Here is a 13,768-nt window from a genome sequence, read left to right on the forward strand (position 1 = left end):
TAGATAGACATTTGAGAACTTCCATGATCTGTCCTCAGTGTGTAAACGCAGCAGCAACAAGAAAAATAATAGCAATTTTTATTTTACCTTATGTGTGGCACTGGGTTATACATTTTAAACAACTGTTATTTCATTTGATTCTCACATATAAGCTAAAAACCAGGTGACATTCATATCCAAATTTGAAAGATAACTAAACTGAGATTTAAAGAGCTTAAGTGTCTTTTTCAGCATCACTCAACTTCTATGCAATGTCACATGAATGTGTGCCTAGGTCTTTCCAAAGCCAAACTCCAAGTCCTTAACATCTAAAAATAATTTTCTTTATTATTAATTACCTTTCTTCCCTTGTGTCTGGCATTGTCACTAGGTAGCAAACTTGCTGATTCCAGGGAGACAACTTTCTATTATTTTTGCCTTTTTCATTAGAGGGCTATGTGTCTAAGGTTCCATAACCAAGCCCCAACTCTGAAACTTGTGAGGTGTGTGACTGTTTGATCTCAGTTTCCTCACTATGGAAGGGGACTCATCATTCCATCCCCACAGAGAGCTATGACGTTAAATAAGATCATGGATGAGCTCATGCTTTTTGTACTGTGAAGTTCTGGCTGCTTTATGGGTGGGCTGTCTTTCCTGGAAAGAATATGGTCTGGAGTCAGAAGATATAGACTCTAATATTAGCTCCTGCAGGAAACAGATGTAGACCACGGTCAAACACCATCATCTGAAAACTGAAGTTTTTAAATCCCATAATAGCCACAGTCTTTGCTACCTCATATATTCTTTGAGTCTGTGTCTGTCAATGAATCCCTTCTGGGATATATATTCTGTAAATTTTAGGAAAAGATAGCTAAGCTCTCTAAGAATAGGAAATGCTGACCGATTATGAAGCTCAGCTTGCTACCAGAGTTAAGACAACCCATCATTGTTCTTCTTCTTTTTGGAGTTAGTATGGTGGAGTGAAAATGGAAGAGACTTTGGAGTTCAACAGGCCATTTAGGACCAGGGTTCCAATACTGAGTACCCCTGACAAGTTGTTTCATCTTTCTACACCTCAATAAATGACCTTTGTCATTTCCCATCTCCTGCTTCACCTTGCCATAGTTATAGCATGATGATATTATGGAAATTGTTTTGCTTTCTTGGTATGAAAAAAAACCAAAACTTTCTAGTGGGCAGGAGTAGCTAAATTCTTCCAGCTATACTGTTAGTTGTAGTTGTGAGTCATTAATGTGTGGGGAGTGTGATGTGGTACAGAATGGCGAAACCTGCATTGCATTTTGCACCCTGGAAGTCAGAACCAAGTTACTAAAATTATGCTATTCACTCAAAATGTAGTTAGCATTCTTGTTTCAGTAAGGAACAAAACTGATTTTTTAAGGCCATAAATGATCCTTGATGATAAATTTAGATACACTTGAAGCTATTTATCATTTCAAATGCAAAAGCCTGGCAAAGTGTTGATACCTTTGTGACTTTTTGAGTAGTTAGGGAACAAGGTAAACCTACTTCCCAAATACAGTTTCATAAATATTCAGATGGTGGGTGATTGTAGTAAATATGGAGAAATATTCAACCTGTTATTATACTTCATCAAATATGCTCAACAGCTCTTTCATTCATTGTACTGCATAAAGAATTCACATGTGGCAAAAATGACTTCTACAAAAGATTAAAGTAAGAAGTTTGAAAAGTAAATTTTATTTAAAAAAATCCTTAGTTCAAGTAATTCATTGAAAAGTTCCTTTAAATATGGCATGGAGAAAATATTCAAATATTAAGCTGCTCTGAATGTCTCAGTCTAATTGCCTCATTTTCATTCTGCTTAGGTATTCAATTGATCGTCATACTGACCTCGACAGGCTTTTCAGTATTGGTTCTGAGGATGGTTTTATTAAAACTAAAAAACCTCTGGATAGAGAGGAAACTGCCTGGCTCAATATCTCTGTCTTTGCAACAGAAATCCGTAAGTATTCTTCTGAGGGCTTCAGTTCTACTTTACAAACCTTATTCCTTCAGACTCTCTCTATGCATATGCTAGAGAGTGACAGACAACTGATAGAGAATAATTTTTTAGTTGTAAAATTTGTTTCAGTCTTAAACCTTTTTTTTTCTTTTTTTTTGGGGTGGGCAGTGATTGAACCTGGGACCTCGTATGTGGGAAGCCAGCGCTCAAGCACTGAGCCACAACTGCTTCCCTGAGTTGGTTTTTTCAATTTTTTTTGCTCATTGATTTGTTTTTGTTTATTCAGGATGCACTGGGAACCGAACCTGAACCTCCCATGTGGGAGGCAAGTGCTCAGCTGCTTGAGCCACATCCTCTCCCTTAAACATTCATTTTGATCATTGATCTAGGAAGATATATAAGCAAATAGAGAGCTATTCATTTTCTGTTGCAAACTGTGTACAGACTTGGCAAGCTAGCTGATAGTCATCAGCAGTTAAAACTCATGACTATTGCTGAAGAATTCCCACTTCATCCCAACAGTAGGTTTTGTTAAACCCAGTGCAGTAGAATCTTTAGAACCACAGGTTACCTGTAGACTAGTAGTTCTCACACTTGATTATATGTCAGACTCTCATGAATGCTTGCTACTGTGCATATCTCTGGTCTCCACTGGCAGAGCCTTTGATTCAGTAGGTCTGGGGTAGGACCCAAGTATTTGTATTTCTAGCAAGTTCCCAGATGATTCTGATGCTGCTCTGGGGACCATCTCTCTTGAAAACCACTGCTATAGGGTGTGCTCTGGATGGCCAGGCTCCATAATAATTCTTGAGAATTAAACCTCATCTTCAGCTTCAGCAGAAATGGAAAACTGGTTCAGTTATTACTGGCCTCATATTCACATTTTTCCGGGACCTAGCACACTTCTGGGTCTAGATGGCTTTTTTGGCACCACCTTTCCCTGCCTTACCCAAATGGGCAGCTAGAGCTTTTGCTTCCTCTTTCCCAAAGACCAACGTGGATTCCTCCAGGGCATTGAATGCCTGAATTCTCTCTTTCCAGACAACAGGCATCAAGAGGCCAAAGTCCCTGTAGCCATTAGGGTCCAGGATGAGAATGACAATGCTCCCAAGTTTGCTGCCCCTTATGAAGGCTTCATCTGTGAGAGTGATCAGACCAAGCCACTTTCCAACCAGGTAAGGCCCCTTTCTCCTTTCCTGGCTATGAGCATTTGGAGATGGAGTTTACTTTTGAGAACATCACCTGGAGATACACCTCCCAGTACCCAAGAAGGCTTCAGAGCCCTAGTTTTGTTCTGAAGCTGTGTTCTCTAATTAAAATTGGACTTTTTAGCCAGGCTAGAGTTTTTGAATATTGATATCCCAGTGTCAGCACAATTTATTTATGGACCACCTTTCTTTTTCAGCCAATTGTTATAGTTAGTGCAGATGACAAGGATGACACAGCCAATGGACCAAGATTTATCTTCACTCTACCCCCTGAAATCATTCACAATCCAAATTTCACAGTCCGAGACAACAGAGGTTCGTATCAAGGCTCCTATGCATGCAGAAAAGTAGAAATGGAAAACAAGTGGCTTTTATGTTGCAGAGAACAAGTATTTTTAATAATGTTAGTGCCTTCCTTTTGAAGAACAGAGAAGAAATAGTAATGCCACCTCTATTTTGAGACTTGGGCTCATTTGGTGAATATGAATAAATGAGTCTAATTTTTTTTTAACTTTTTTTATTGGCTTTGATATTCATGAAGCAGTAGGAAAATCAAGTGGGGAAGCTTACAGGGTCAATATGCAAACAACTTTCATTTATCTTTTATTTTTTTAAAGAGGTTGATAAACCCTTAGGGGGAAGTAGGACTTATGAATATTGATATCAAGTAAAGCATTAGAAGAGATTAGTTCAACTTTCTAAGGCAATGTAATCTTTTAGCTCCCTTACTTTCCAAGCATAGTTTTAATGCAGTGCAATTGAGGACAGAATTTAATATCTAAAGGTGGTTGCAGAGTTGTTGCCTAAAGGGCATGAACTAAAGAATTGTTTGTCCACAGTAGAAATTGCAAAATTTTTTCCCCCCCCCCCCTAATTATTCAGCTTTTCTTCACAGGAGTCCTAGACCACAGCAATGTATATATATAATATACAGCACTCCCACACATCCACCAGAAAACCTTTTCCCTTCCACAGTGATACTCTTACGCCCTATTCATATCATATTTACTTAAAGTGATGTACAGAGTCTGAGACATTAGCTTTCTAACAAGGTGACATCTGTGCTTACATTATGGTGCATACTTTAGGATACACAGTTCTTTACATTTTTAGTTATCCTATGTTTTACATTATGGTTTACATTATCAGTCTGTCATCTCCTATATGTTATGGTGTAATATTACATGTTTTATATCCATCTTTGTGTACTCTCAAGAAACTCCTCTCTTACCCCCCATTTACTTTGGTTCCACACATTTAACGTCCATTTTCCCTTCCACCTTGGTGCCCTCAGTGATAGCCAACCTCCGTTTCCTGAGGAGCCCCTTCCAGAGATAGATGGAATAGTGTTCAGGGCCTAACTTGCTCAACTGCCCCAATGCCCTGGGAGCCACCCTTTCTCTCGAGGGATACAGTTCCCTCTATTGGATGGCATTAGTCCTCCCCAGGATGTGGGTCCACCCCCACTCTCACTACTTGGGTTTCTACCTCATGGTGTCACCCACTCTGGCAGAATGAGCATTTAGACATTCCCCAGGAGCCCGTCCTGCATCAGACCCTCCCCTCCGAGCATTCTAAACAGGTAACCCTCTTTATTATATTTTGATATGATTTTCTCGGCATTTTACTCTCCACCAACACCTGACCCTCTCCTGGTTCGTATGCTACCCCTCCCTCCCCCCACTTTTGGGCAACGTTACCCATCCGTCCCTCCCCAGCCACCCTCAAACCCGCAAAGCCCCAAGCAAAGGCAACCCCTTGCCCCCCTTTTATCTCTTCTTTGTGTTCATACTTACCACCATCTCGTCTTAAATTCCACCCCTGCAGACATCGGCTCATATCCTTCCTCCACCCTCCGATTTCCTGCAAGCCTATCGTTCAGTCTCTTGCTATCTAGGGCAGCTTGTTTATTTCATATCATTGAGGTCATGTAGTATTTGTCCTTCAATGTCTGGGTTGCTTCACTCAACATAAGGTTCTCAAGATTCATCCATGTTATCACATGTGTTTGTAGTGTGTTTGTTCTTACAGCCGAGTAGTATTCCATTGTGTGTATATACCAAATTTTATTGATCCACTCGTCTGTTGATGGGCATTTGGGGAAATTGCAAAATTTAACACGATTTCAGTTTCTCCTTTGGCCATTCCAGGAGGTTCTAGACTTGCAGAATATTCATTTCTGTTCGTATGGTATCGGTCCAGACAGATGCATTTCCCTTCACAATGTTGGTGCCAGAACTGGGGACAAAAAAATAGTTTTTTTGACTCCCAGCCAGAGTGTTTTTTACTTACTCTGCCCCTTACTTCTTAGTGGAACTGTTCACATAAACCTGTGATATTGCAGGTCTGTATAAATGTAGGGAGACAAATGCCATCATTGGGCATAGGAAAAATTGATTCTCCTGAGTTTCTGTGTTCTCATTAGTCCCAGGTGAACAGTGCACTAGGTTACAGGTTGATTGCTCTCCCATTGACTGAGGTCAGGCTCACAGGATCTTAAACTAACCATAAGTATTATCATATCCCCCTGATTGTTATCACTGTCATCAACATCACAAGTAGCACTAGTTGTGTTCCAAGCACCATGCCACACCCTTCCCATCCTCTAGCCACTTAATTCTCTCAACACCACCACATTTCTATTACTATTTATTTTGCAGATGAAAAAAGTAAGGCACACCACCATTAAGTAACTTGCCTACCCTCAGTCAAATAGAAGTTAGAGCTGGGTTTTAAGCTGAGGCTCCCAGAGTCCAGAGGTACAGCCTTAACCACTGCACCCTGAGAGTTGATGATTAAATCAGAAAAAGTGGTCCCCATGCTGCTTGGATGGAGAAGAATGTGATCTGAGATACTGTTATTATTACTTCTAAGACTGATCTGAGCACTTCATTATGGGCCTTATAAGTCAAGCACATACTACATGAGACTGTGGGATAAAGGGCTCTGGGTCTATGAAAGGAACATTCTCTCCCAGTGCCTTGCTTTGTGCAGTGAACTTGTTCTTGAGAGCTTGGGTGTGAAGGAAGTTTTAGGCAAGACATCCAGGGTTACGTGCATTTTCATTTTTTAAAATCCCCTTCCCCCAAGGTGGCTCCCTCATCTGTTTGCTCATTGTTTTTGCTTGTTGTCTGTTTTTTTCTTTAGGAGGTACCAGGAACCAAAACCAGGACCTCCCAAGTGGGAAGTGGCTGCTCAACTTGAGCCACATCCTCTTCTCCCTCATTTTAAAGAAACCCTACAAAATAACCTCTGATTTACTTTGTAAATGATTCCCATTATTTTTTTTTAACTTTTTATTTTTATTTATTTATTTTCTTAGTCTTTTGTAGGATTTTTTAAAATTTTTTATGTTATTTTTTTATTAAAGTTAATAGATCACAAGGAATGTTACAGTAAAAAAAAACAAAAAAATAAGAGGTTCCCATGTAACCCACTCCTCACCCCCACCTCATCATTTTTGTAAATTGTATTTTTTTGAAGATATATACATCACACAAAAAATGTTACACTAAAAAATATGAGGTTACTGTATACCCCCCATTCCCCCACCCCACTCCTCCCACACCAACAACCTCCCTCATCATTGTGGCACACTCATCGCATTTGGTGAACACATTTTGGGGCACTGTATCACTACACAGATAGTAGTTTACCCTGCAGTTCATACTCTCACCCAGTACATTCAATGGGTATAAATTCCAGCATCTGACTCTGAAATATAATTTAGAACAATTCAAAATCCCAAAAATGCCCCCACATCACATCTCTACTTCCCACTCCCTGCCCTCAACAACTACTGTGGCCACTTTCTCCACATCAATGCTAAAATGTCTTCTTTTACTCATCACAATAGTTTTATAGTAGATTATCAGTAAGTCCACTCTAGTCCATATTTTATTCCTTCATTCTGTGGACCTGGTATGGTGATGCCGTCTCTACCTCTAGATCAAGAGGGGGCTTAGATTCCACATGGATGATGGATGCAATTCCTCTGCTTGCAGTTGTAGGCACTCTTGATTCCCTAGTGTGGTGGTTGACCATCTTCACCTCCCTATTAGCTGATCTGGGTAAGACCAACAAGCCAGAAATTAGGAGTCGCCACTCTGCTGAGGCTCAGAGCCCAGCTGGCACATGGGCAGTCCAGAGATTCAAGTCTCCTGAGTATGCATCATCCCTAGTGGCAACCACAGAGTCAGTAAAAGTGACAGAAGAGGCATGTGTAGAAAAGTCACATCTGAGTCCAGCTCCATCACACTCAGGAGCACAAATTCCAAAGTAGGGCCCTCTGCCATGGCACAGAACTCAAATTCCATCTGCCATGACCATATACCCTGTGGATCTCCATAGCCTTCAGGAGAACTGGTCTAGAGTTGTAACTACTTTGGCTTTTTCTGGGGTCCTGGTGAGGTGTGTGTAAGCACGACCCCTCTGATGATCTCCCGACCCTTTTTGGAAGACTCTTGGCCATATCAACTCATTTGTCTTTGCCATTTCCCCCTTTTATTCAAGGTGAAGAAGCAGTTTTTAACACTTGATCCAACATGTAAGCTGAGATAGTCTGCTGGTCTGAGTTGACCCTTTTATTTGAGGTCTCTTTCTAGTTGCTTCACTGGGTAGTGGTTGGTAGTAATCCTTCGGCACCAGGGAGGCTCGTCCCCAGGAGTCATGTCCGATGCTGGGGGGAGGGTAATGCATTTGTATGCTGAGTTTGGCTTAGAGAATGGCCACATTTGAGCAACATGGAGGCTCTCAGGAGGTAACTCTTAGGCACCTTGCAGCTCTAGGCTTAGTTCATATTTCACACAGACAGGCTCCTAAGCACAGTCATCAGTATCAAGGGTTCATTATTAGACCATCCTTCCTTGTTGATCTTTGCCATTGCCTTTGGGGGATTACTGTTGTTCCATTGGGGAATGTAACGGAGCTCCCCTGGGTAGGAACTCTTTCTAAATTGAAGTGTATCACGCATACATGAACATACATAAGCAATAAGAGTATAGTAAAAGTTGTGAACCTACAAAACAAACATGCATATCATCATACAGAGCTCCCATATATTACCCCACTACCAACACCTTGCATTGTTGTGACAAAATTGTAACAAACTATGAAAGAGTATCATCAAAACATTACTACTGACTATAGCCAATAACTTACATTTGGTGTATTTTTCCCCCAACCCACCTGGTTAATGACACCCTGTATTAGTATTATGTTCTTGTTATAGTTCATCAGAGAATGTTCTCATATTTATTCAGTTAACCACAGTCCATCCTCCATCACAGGAGTCATTGTGTTACACAGTCCTATTCTTTGTAAAATTCATTCAAAATGTACACTCAGTGGCTTTCAAGTAATGATTGAAGTACCATCCTTACTTGGAGTTATTTAATTTTATGTTTTAACTAGGATTTTTCTTTCTTCTTCGGGCTTTGGTTAATGCACACATTTGAGTGCCTCAAGCACCTTAAAGGGATAAATGCATCAAGCACCAAGGTAGATGAGCAGTTCTCACCTAGGAGCATGTTTACCTCTGGCAGTACACAAATGGAATATAGGACTTTCCTTTTGTAAAGGAAAAGCAGGGAGAACCTGGCATGTAGTAGGGATCTAATCTGTGTCTACTGAACAAGAGCGTGTAAACTGTGTTTTTATAATACTTTCTAAGATACACATATCTTATGCATATGCATTATATATTGTGTTCATATTCTATGTATGTGTACTTACATATACCTACTTTCTGAGATATATATATATATATATATCTTTCTTTGAGTTCATAAGGTTCCCTTCCCCTACTCTTGGAATTTTCTCAATTCTCAAATTAGTCTCAGATTTCTCACTAGGTTGATGAATTGCTGTATAATTTCAGCCTAAACTTATGTCAGTTTTCTGATGAAGAAGATGCTTCTAATTATATATTTCTACGTGTATTTATTCTTATCAATAGTCACATGTTTCACTCAGCTGTCCAGGAAACTCTGGTATTCTCTTACACACCTTATGCCGCTGTCTCTTTTATGATCTGTTTTCTCAAATATTCGTGGTCAAAAGTTTATCTGTGCATTATAATAATCCCCAGCTTACACTTAGAGTCTAACTGCTGGGTCTATTTCCAGCAACACTGCTGTCTGTCATGTGACATCCTGCAAGCAGAAGGTTTTACGAGACCTTACTCGTGTGCCAGCTCTTCTTCCACCACCTCCCTCATCTTCTTCCTTTCTATATGTGCAATAATATTTAGCTGTTGTTAACCTCTGAAAACATTTTACTAAGACCTATTGTTCTCTAGGGAAGCATACGTATTTTACTTTGTCCTAGCATTTCAGGAATGCCATCTCTATTTTCAAGGAGATTATCTTACCATAGGTAAGCCAAGTACACAGTCTTTCTCCCCTGTCCATTCTTCTAAGAGACTAATTTTACTATTGAATTACCACTTTTGCAGGGAATTGCTACTTTTTAAGAAGAATTACTTTATTAACTATGGCAAACACTTAATGAAATCTCTGATGTTTAGAGCTATTACAGAACCTTAAAGCAAATACAGTCCTATAATAATCATTTAATAGAGTTTCTTTCTACTAGCTCCTAAAAGTAATTACATATTGAAGTGATCCAAAAGGAGTAATCACATTCCACATCCTATTAATAGCCTACTGAGTTACCAAATTTCTCGGCTGAGACTGTTTTCCATAGAAAACATGAGATAATGGTTTGTATCATGCTGAGTAAAAGCATCGAGTTTCTTTCTCCTTGAGTGTTTACTTCCATTATGCCATGTAAATAATCAGTATTGTGTTTGCCTAAACTCAGCATACACATTCAGCGTCTTTAGAAATATAAGAGGAAAGCCATCTTAATATGCACAAACTGTTTATTTCACTTTATCTTGCTCCATTCTATAGCCCAGGCTTCAAAGCCAACTCAGCAGGCAGCAGGAAAGTAGAACACAGGATGACTCTTCAATATTTGAATCCATCTTGGACTATTAATACCAGGAATGGTGCTGTTTGGGCAGATGAAGAGTTGGTTTGCCCAGGTTTTAAGATGCATTTACTTTGAAAATATAAGACTCATGCCAGCTCTAAAAACACAAGAAATGAGTAATGGATAAGATGAGAAGAAGATGGAGAATAATCCCTTTCATCTGTCTAGTGCTTCATTGGTTTACAAAACCATTGTTTTATTTAATTTCCCAAACAGCCCCATGAGGTGTTCATGTTGTTTATTTGTATCTCTATTTTCCAGTTAGGGAGGAATATGAGCCATCAGAAGATGCAGTGATATGCTAATAAGTTAAAAACCAGGCTTGAAGTTTGCATATTGGAATATTAGTCTGGTGTACCTAACATACTATATTATGAACACAGAGCTCCGATGGATGTGTCTTTTCTAGTTCAAACGGCCAAATAATAACCATCCTCAGAATAGATAAAATCTGACGTTCAATTCAGAAGTGTAGGATCCTAGGCAAAGTGTGAATAGAAAAGGATAAACTACATTTCAATTTCATTTATTATCAGTCATAATAATTATGGCAAAATATATTTGCAAAACATTTTAAAATTTTCTTCTATTCCATTATTAATATAAAATCCTTGGAGGAAAATTAGGAAATCCAAAGAAGCAGAAATAAAGTATAAATAATAATAAAATAACTTGATAATATACTATTCAGAAATAATATATAAATAATATGTAAAGTTATTTGCAGATATTTCTGTCTTTAAAAACTGCAAGTATAAAATAAATGCCCACTTTTTTCTCACTTAATAATATTTGATATACATTTTTCTGTGTCAGTAGTTTTATCAATATTTCTTCTAATTAAATTCTTAATTCCCATAGTATGGATCAATGCATGACATTGGTTGACTGTTGTGTAAACCCATTGTTTCATACACTTTTGCAATATATCTAATTACTGTTTTAGGGTAAATTCCTAAAGTGGAATTACTGGAGCAAAATCTTTTAATACTTAATCAACAAACTGCGTCAGAAATATGTACCCATGTATAATCCCCTTAGTGAAGTAAAAGAGAGCCCGTTTTCTCACATCCATATCAACTGTAAATTCCATTATTCTTTTTAATCACTGACAGCATAAGTGAAGTGTAATCACATTTTAAAATTTCAATTCCTTTCATTACTAGTAAAGCTGAGGATTTTAAAAATAAGTTTTCTTTTTTTTAATTCCACAAATTGTCTATTTATATCCTTAGCTCATTTTTTTTTCTGTTTATAACTTTTTATTTTTTATTTTTGTCTTTATTTTTTTAAATGTTACATTAAAAAATATGAGGTCTCCATATACTCTCCACCCCCCTCACTCCACTCCTCCCATAACAACAACCTCCTCCATCATCATGGGACATTCATTGCACTTGGTGAATATATCTCTGAGCACTGCTGCACCACATGGTCAATGGTCCACATTATAGTTTACACTCTCCCCCAGTCCACCCAGTGGGCCATGGGAGGGCATGCAATGTCCAGTAACTGTCCCTGCAGCACCACCCAGGACAACTCAACTCCAAGCCCTTAAAATGCCCCCACATCACATCTCTTCTTCCCACTTTCTACCCTCAGCAGCTACTGTGGCCACTTTCTCCACATCAATGCTACATTTACTTCCATTACTAATCACAATAGTTCCAGAATAGAATATCAGTAAGTCCACTCTAATCCATACTCTATTCCTCCATTCTGTGGGCCCTGGGATGGTTATGTCCACTCCACCTCTATATCAAGAGGGTGCTTAGATTCCATTTGGATGATGGACGCAATTCTCCTGCTTTCAGCTGTAGGCACTCTTGGCTCACTGGTGTGGTGGTTGGTCTTCACCTCCCTGTTAGCTGGTTGGGGTAAGTCCAGTAAACTAGAGGGTCGTCTGTTGAGGCTCAGGGGCTGGCTATCACATGGACAGTCCAGAGATTCAGGTCCCCTGAGTATACACTAAACCCCAGCGCCAACCACAGATCCGGTAAAAGTAACAGGAGAGGCTTGTGAACAAAGGTCATATCTGAGTCCAACTCCATCACATTCAGGAACACAAACTCCAAATTAGGGCCAACTGATCTGGCACTGAACTCCATCTGCCATGAACATAGAACCTGTGGGTCTCTGTAGCCCTCAGAAGAACCAATACCTGGGGTTCCATCTACTTTAGCTGTCTCTGGGACTCTGCTGATGTGTACGTGAGGGCGACCCTCTGATTGACCTCCCGGCTCCTTTTGGAGACTCATAGCAATACGAACTCATTTGTCCTTTCCATTTCCCCCTTTTATTCAAGGTCAAAAAGCATCTTTAACTCCTGATATTACATGTAGGCTGAGATTTAGCTCATTTTTTAAACTCACCTTTGTCAGGTTTGCAATTGATTTGTAAAGGCTCTTCATCTTTTTAAATTCAATTGACCTTTGACCTATCATATCTATTGCATATATTTCCCCACTGTTTCAACTGGCCTTTCAGTTCTGATTATGTTGTGTTCTTAAGCATAGATGCTGCACTTCTTTTTATCAGTTTGTCTCTAAAATTATCCTTAGCAAGGCTTTCATTACACAGAATCAATATCAACATTTACCTGTATTTTATTCTTTATGTCATTTTTCCCTTTTGAAATTTTATCCATATAACATACATATACCACCATGCTCTCACTGGCCATTTCTTAAATATCATTTATGAAATAGTCATTTCTAACTGCCTCCTAATACCATCTTTATTATCTTCTACATTATGAACTATCACAATTTTTATGGACTTTCTAGTCTTCCCATTCATCTCTTCACTCTACTGCTATTATTTTCTTTAATGGTTGTGTATGTATGTGTGTGTGTGTATGTACGTAAAACCTGAGAGATGCTTTCTCCACATTATTTTCATTTTATTATTATTATTATTCAGTTGGTACCTATTTTATTTTCTTTATCCCTTCAGATGTAATTTAGAGTCTTTTTTCTGGTGCTGTGAAGTATCTTTATGAAGTTTATTGAGTTACCCTTATATTTATGGACTAATTTCAGGACTAAACTTTTAAAAATAGGCTTGCCATCTAGAAGCATTGTCTAACTTTCAATTGAATCATTTCTCTTTTTATTAGCATCAGATGTGTTTTGTACTTTTCTTCATTTTTATCCTATGCATTTCTTATTAAGTTTATCTCTAGCTATTTTATATTTTGGATGTGGCTATGAAGTGGGTTTTTAAATTATATATACTTTCTAAGTGACTGTTATTAGTATAGCTATTTTAATCTGTTCATTTATTATTGAACATTGATCAAAACTGGTATAACCGTTCAACTGATTTTCCTGGCCTTCCAGGGAGGCAACCACTTCAAAATTAAATAATGATAATTTGCTTCATTGTTTTTAATACTTGTTTTCTTGTCTAATTGAATAGATTTACACTTCTAGAACATATGCTATAACAATAACAATGATAATGGACATTCTTACTTTACGTATTACTTTAATAGGAATGTTAGTTATTAAAGTAATAAAACTTCACCATTTAGCATAATGTTTGTTGCTAGATTAAAATTAAGATTGGTGGTGTGTGTGTGTGCACAAGTGCCTGT

The 13,768-nt window shown here is 38.5% G+C and overlaps 1 protein-coding gene across 4 annotated transcripts in view; it reads left to right on the forward strand.

Moving 5' to 3' along the window:
* The window catches only part of CDH11 (cadherin 11), a 154,480-nt gene that overhangs the window by 126,819 nt on the left and 13,893 nt on the right, over window positions 1–13,768 (forward strand). For all 4 annotated transcript variants that reach the window (XM_071209139.1, XM_058279900.2, XM_058279903.1 and 1 more), the window contains 3 exons: window positions 1,830–1,966; window positions 3,008–3,141; window positions 3,372–3,489. In XM_071209139.1, the coding sequence (XP_071065240.1) occupies window positions 1,830–1,966; window positions 3,008–3,141; window positions 3,372–3,489 (389 nt within the window). The remainder of the gene's footprint in view (window positions 1–1,829; window positions 1,967–3,007; window positions 3,142–3,371; window positions 3,490–13,768) is intronic.

The sequence above is a fragment of the Dasypus novemcinctus genome, chromosome 18, assembly GCF_030445035.2.
Source record: "Dasypus novemcinctus isolate mDasNov1 chromosome 18, mDasNov1.1.hap2, whole genome shotgun sequence".
Lineage (NCBI taxonomy): Eukaryota > Metazoa > Chordata > Mammalia > Cingulata > Dasypodidae > Dasypus > Dasypus novemcinctus.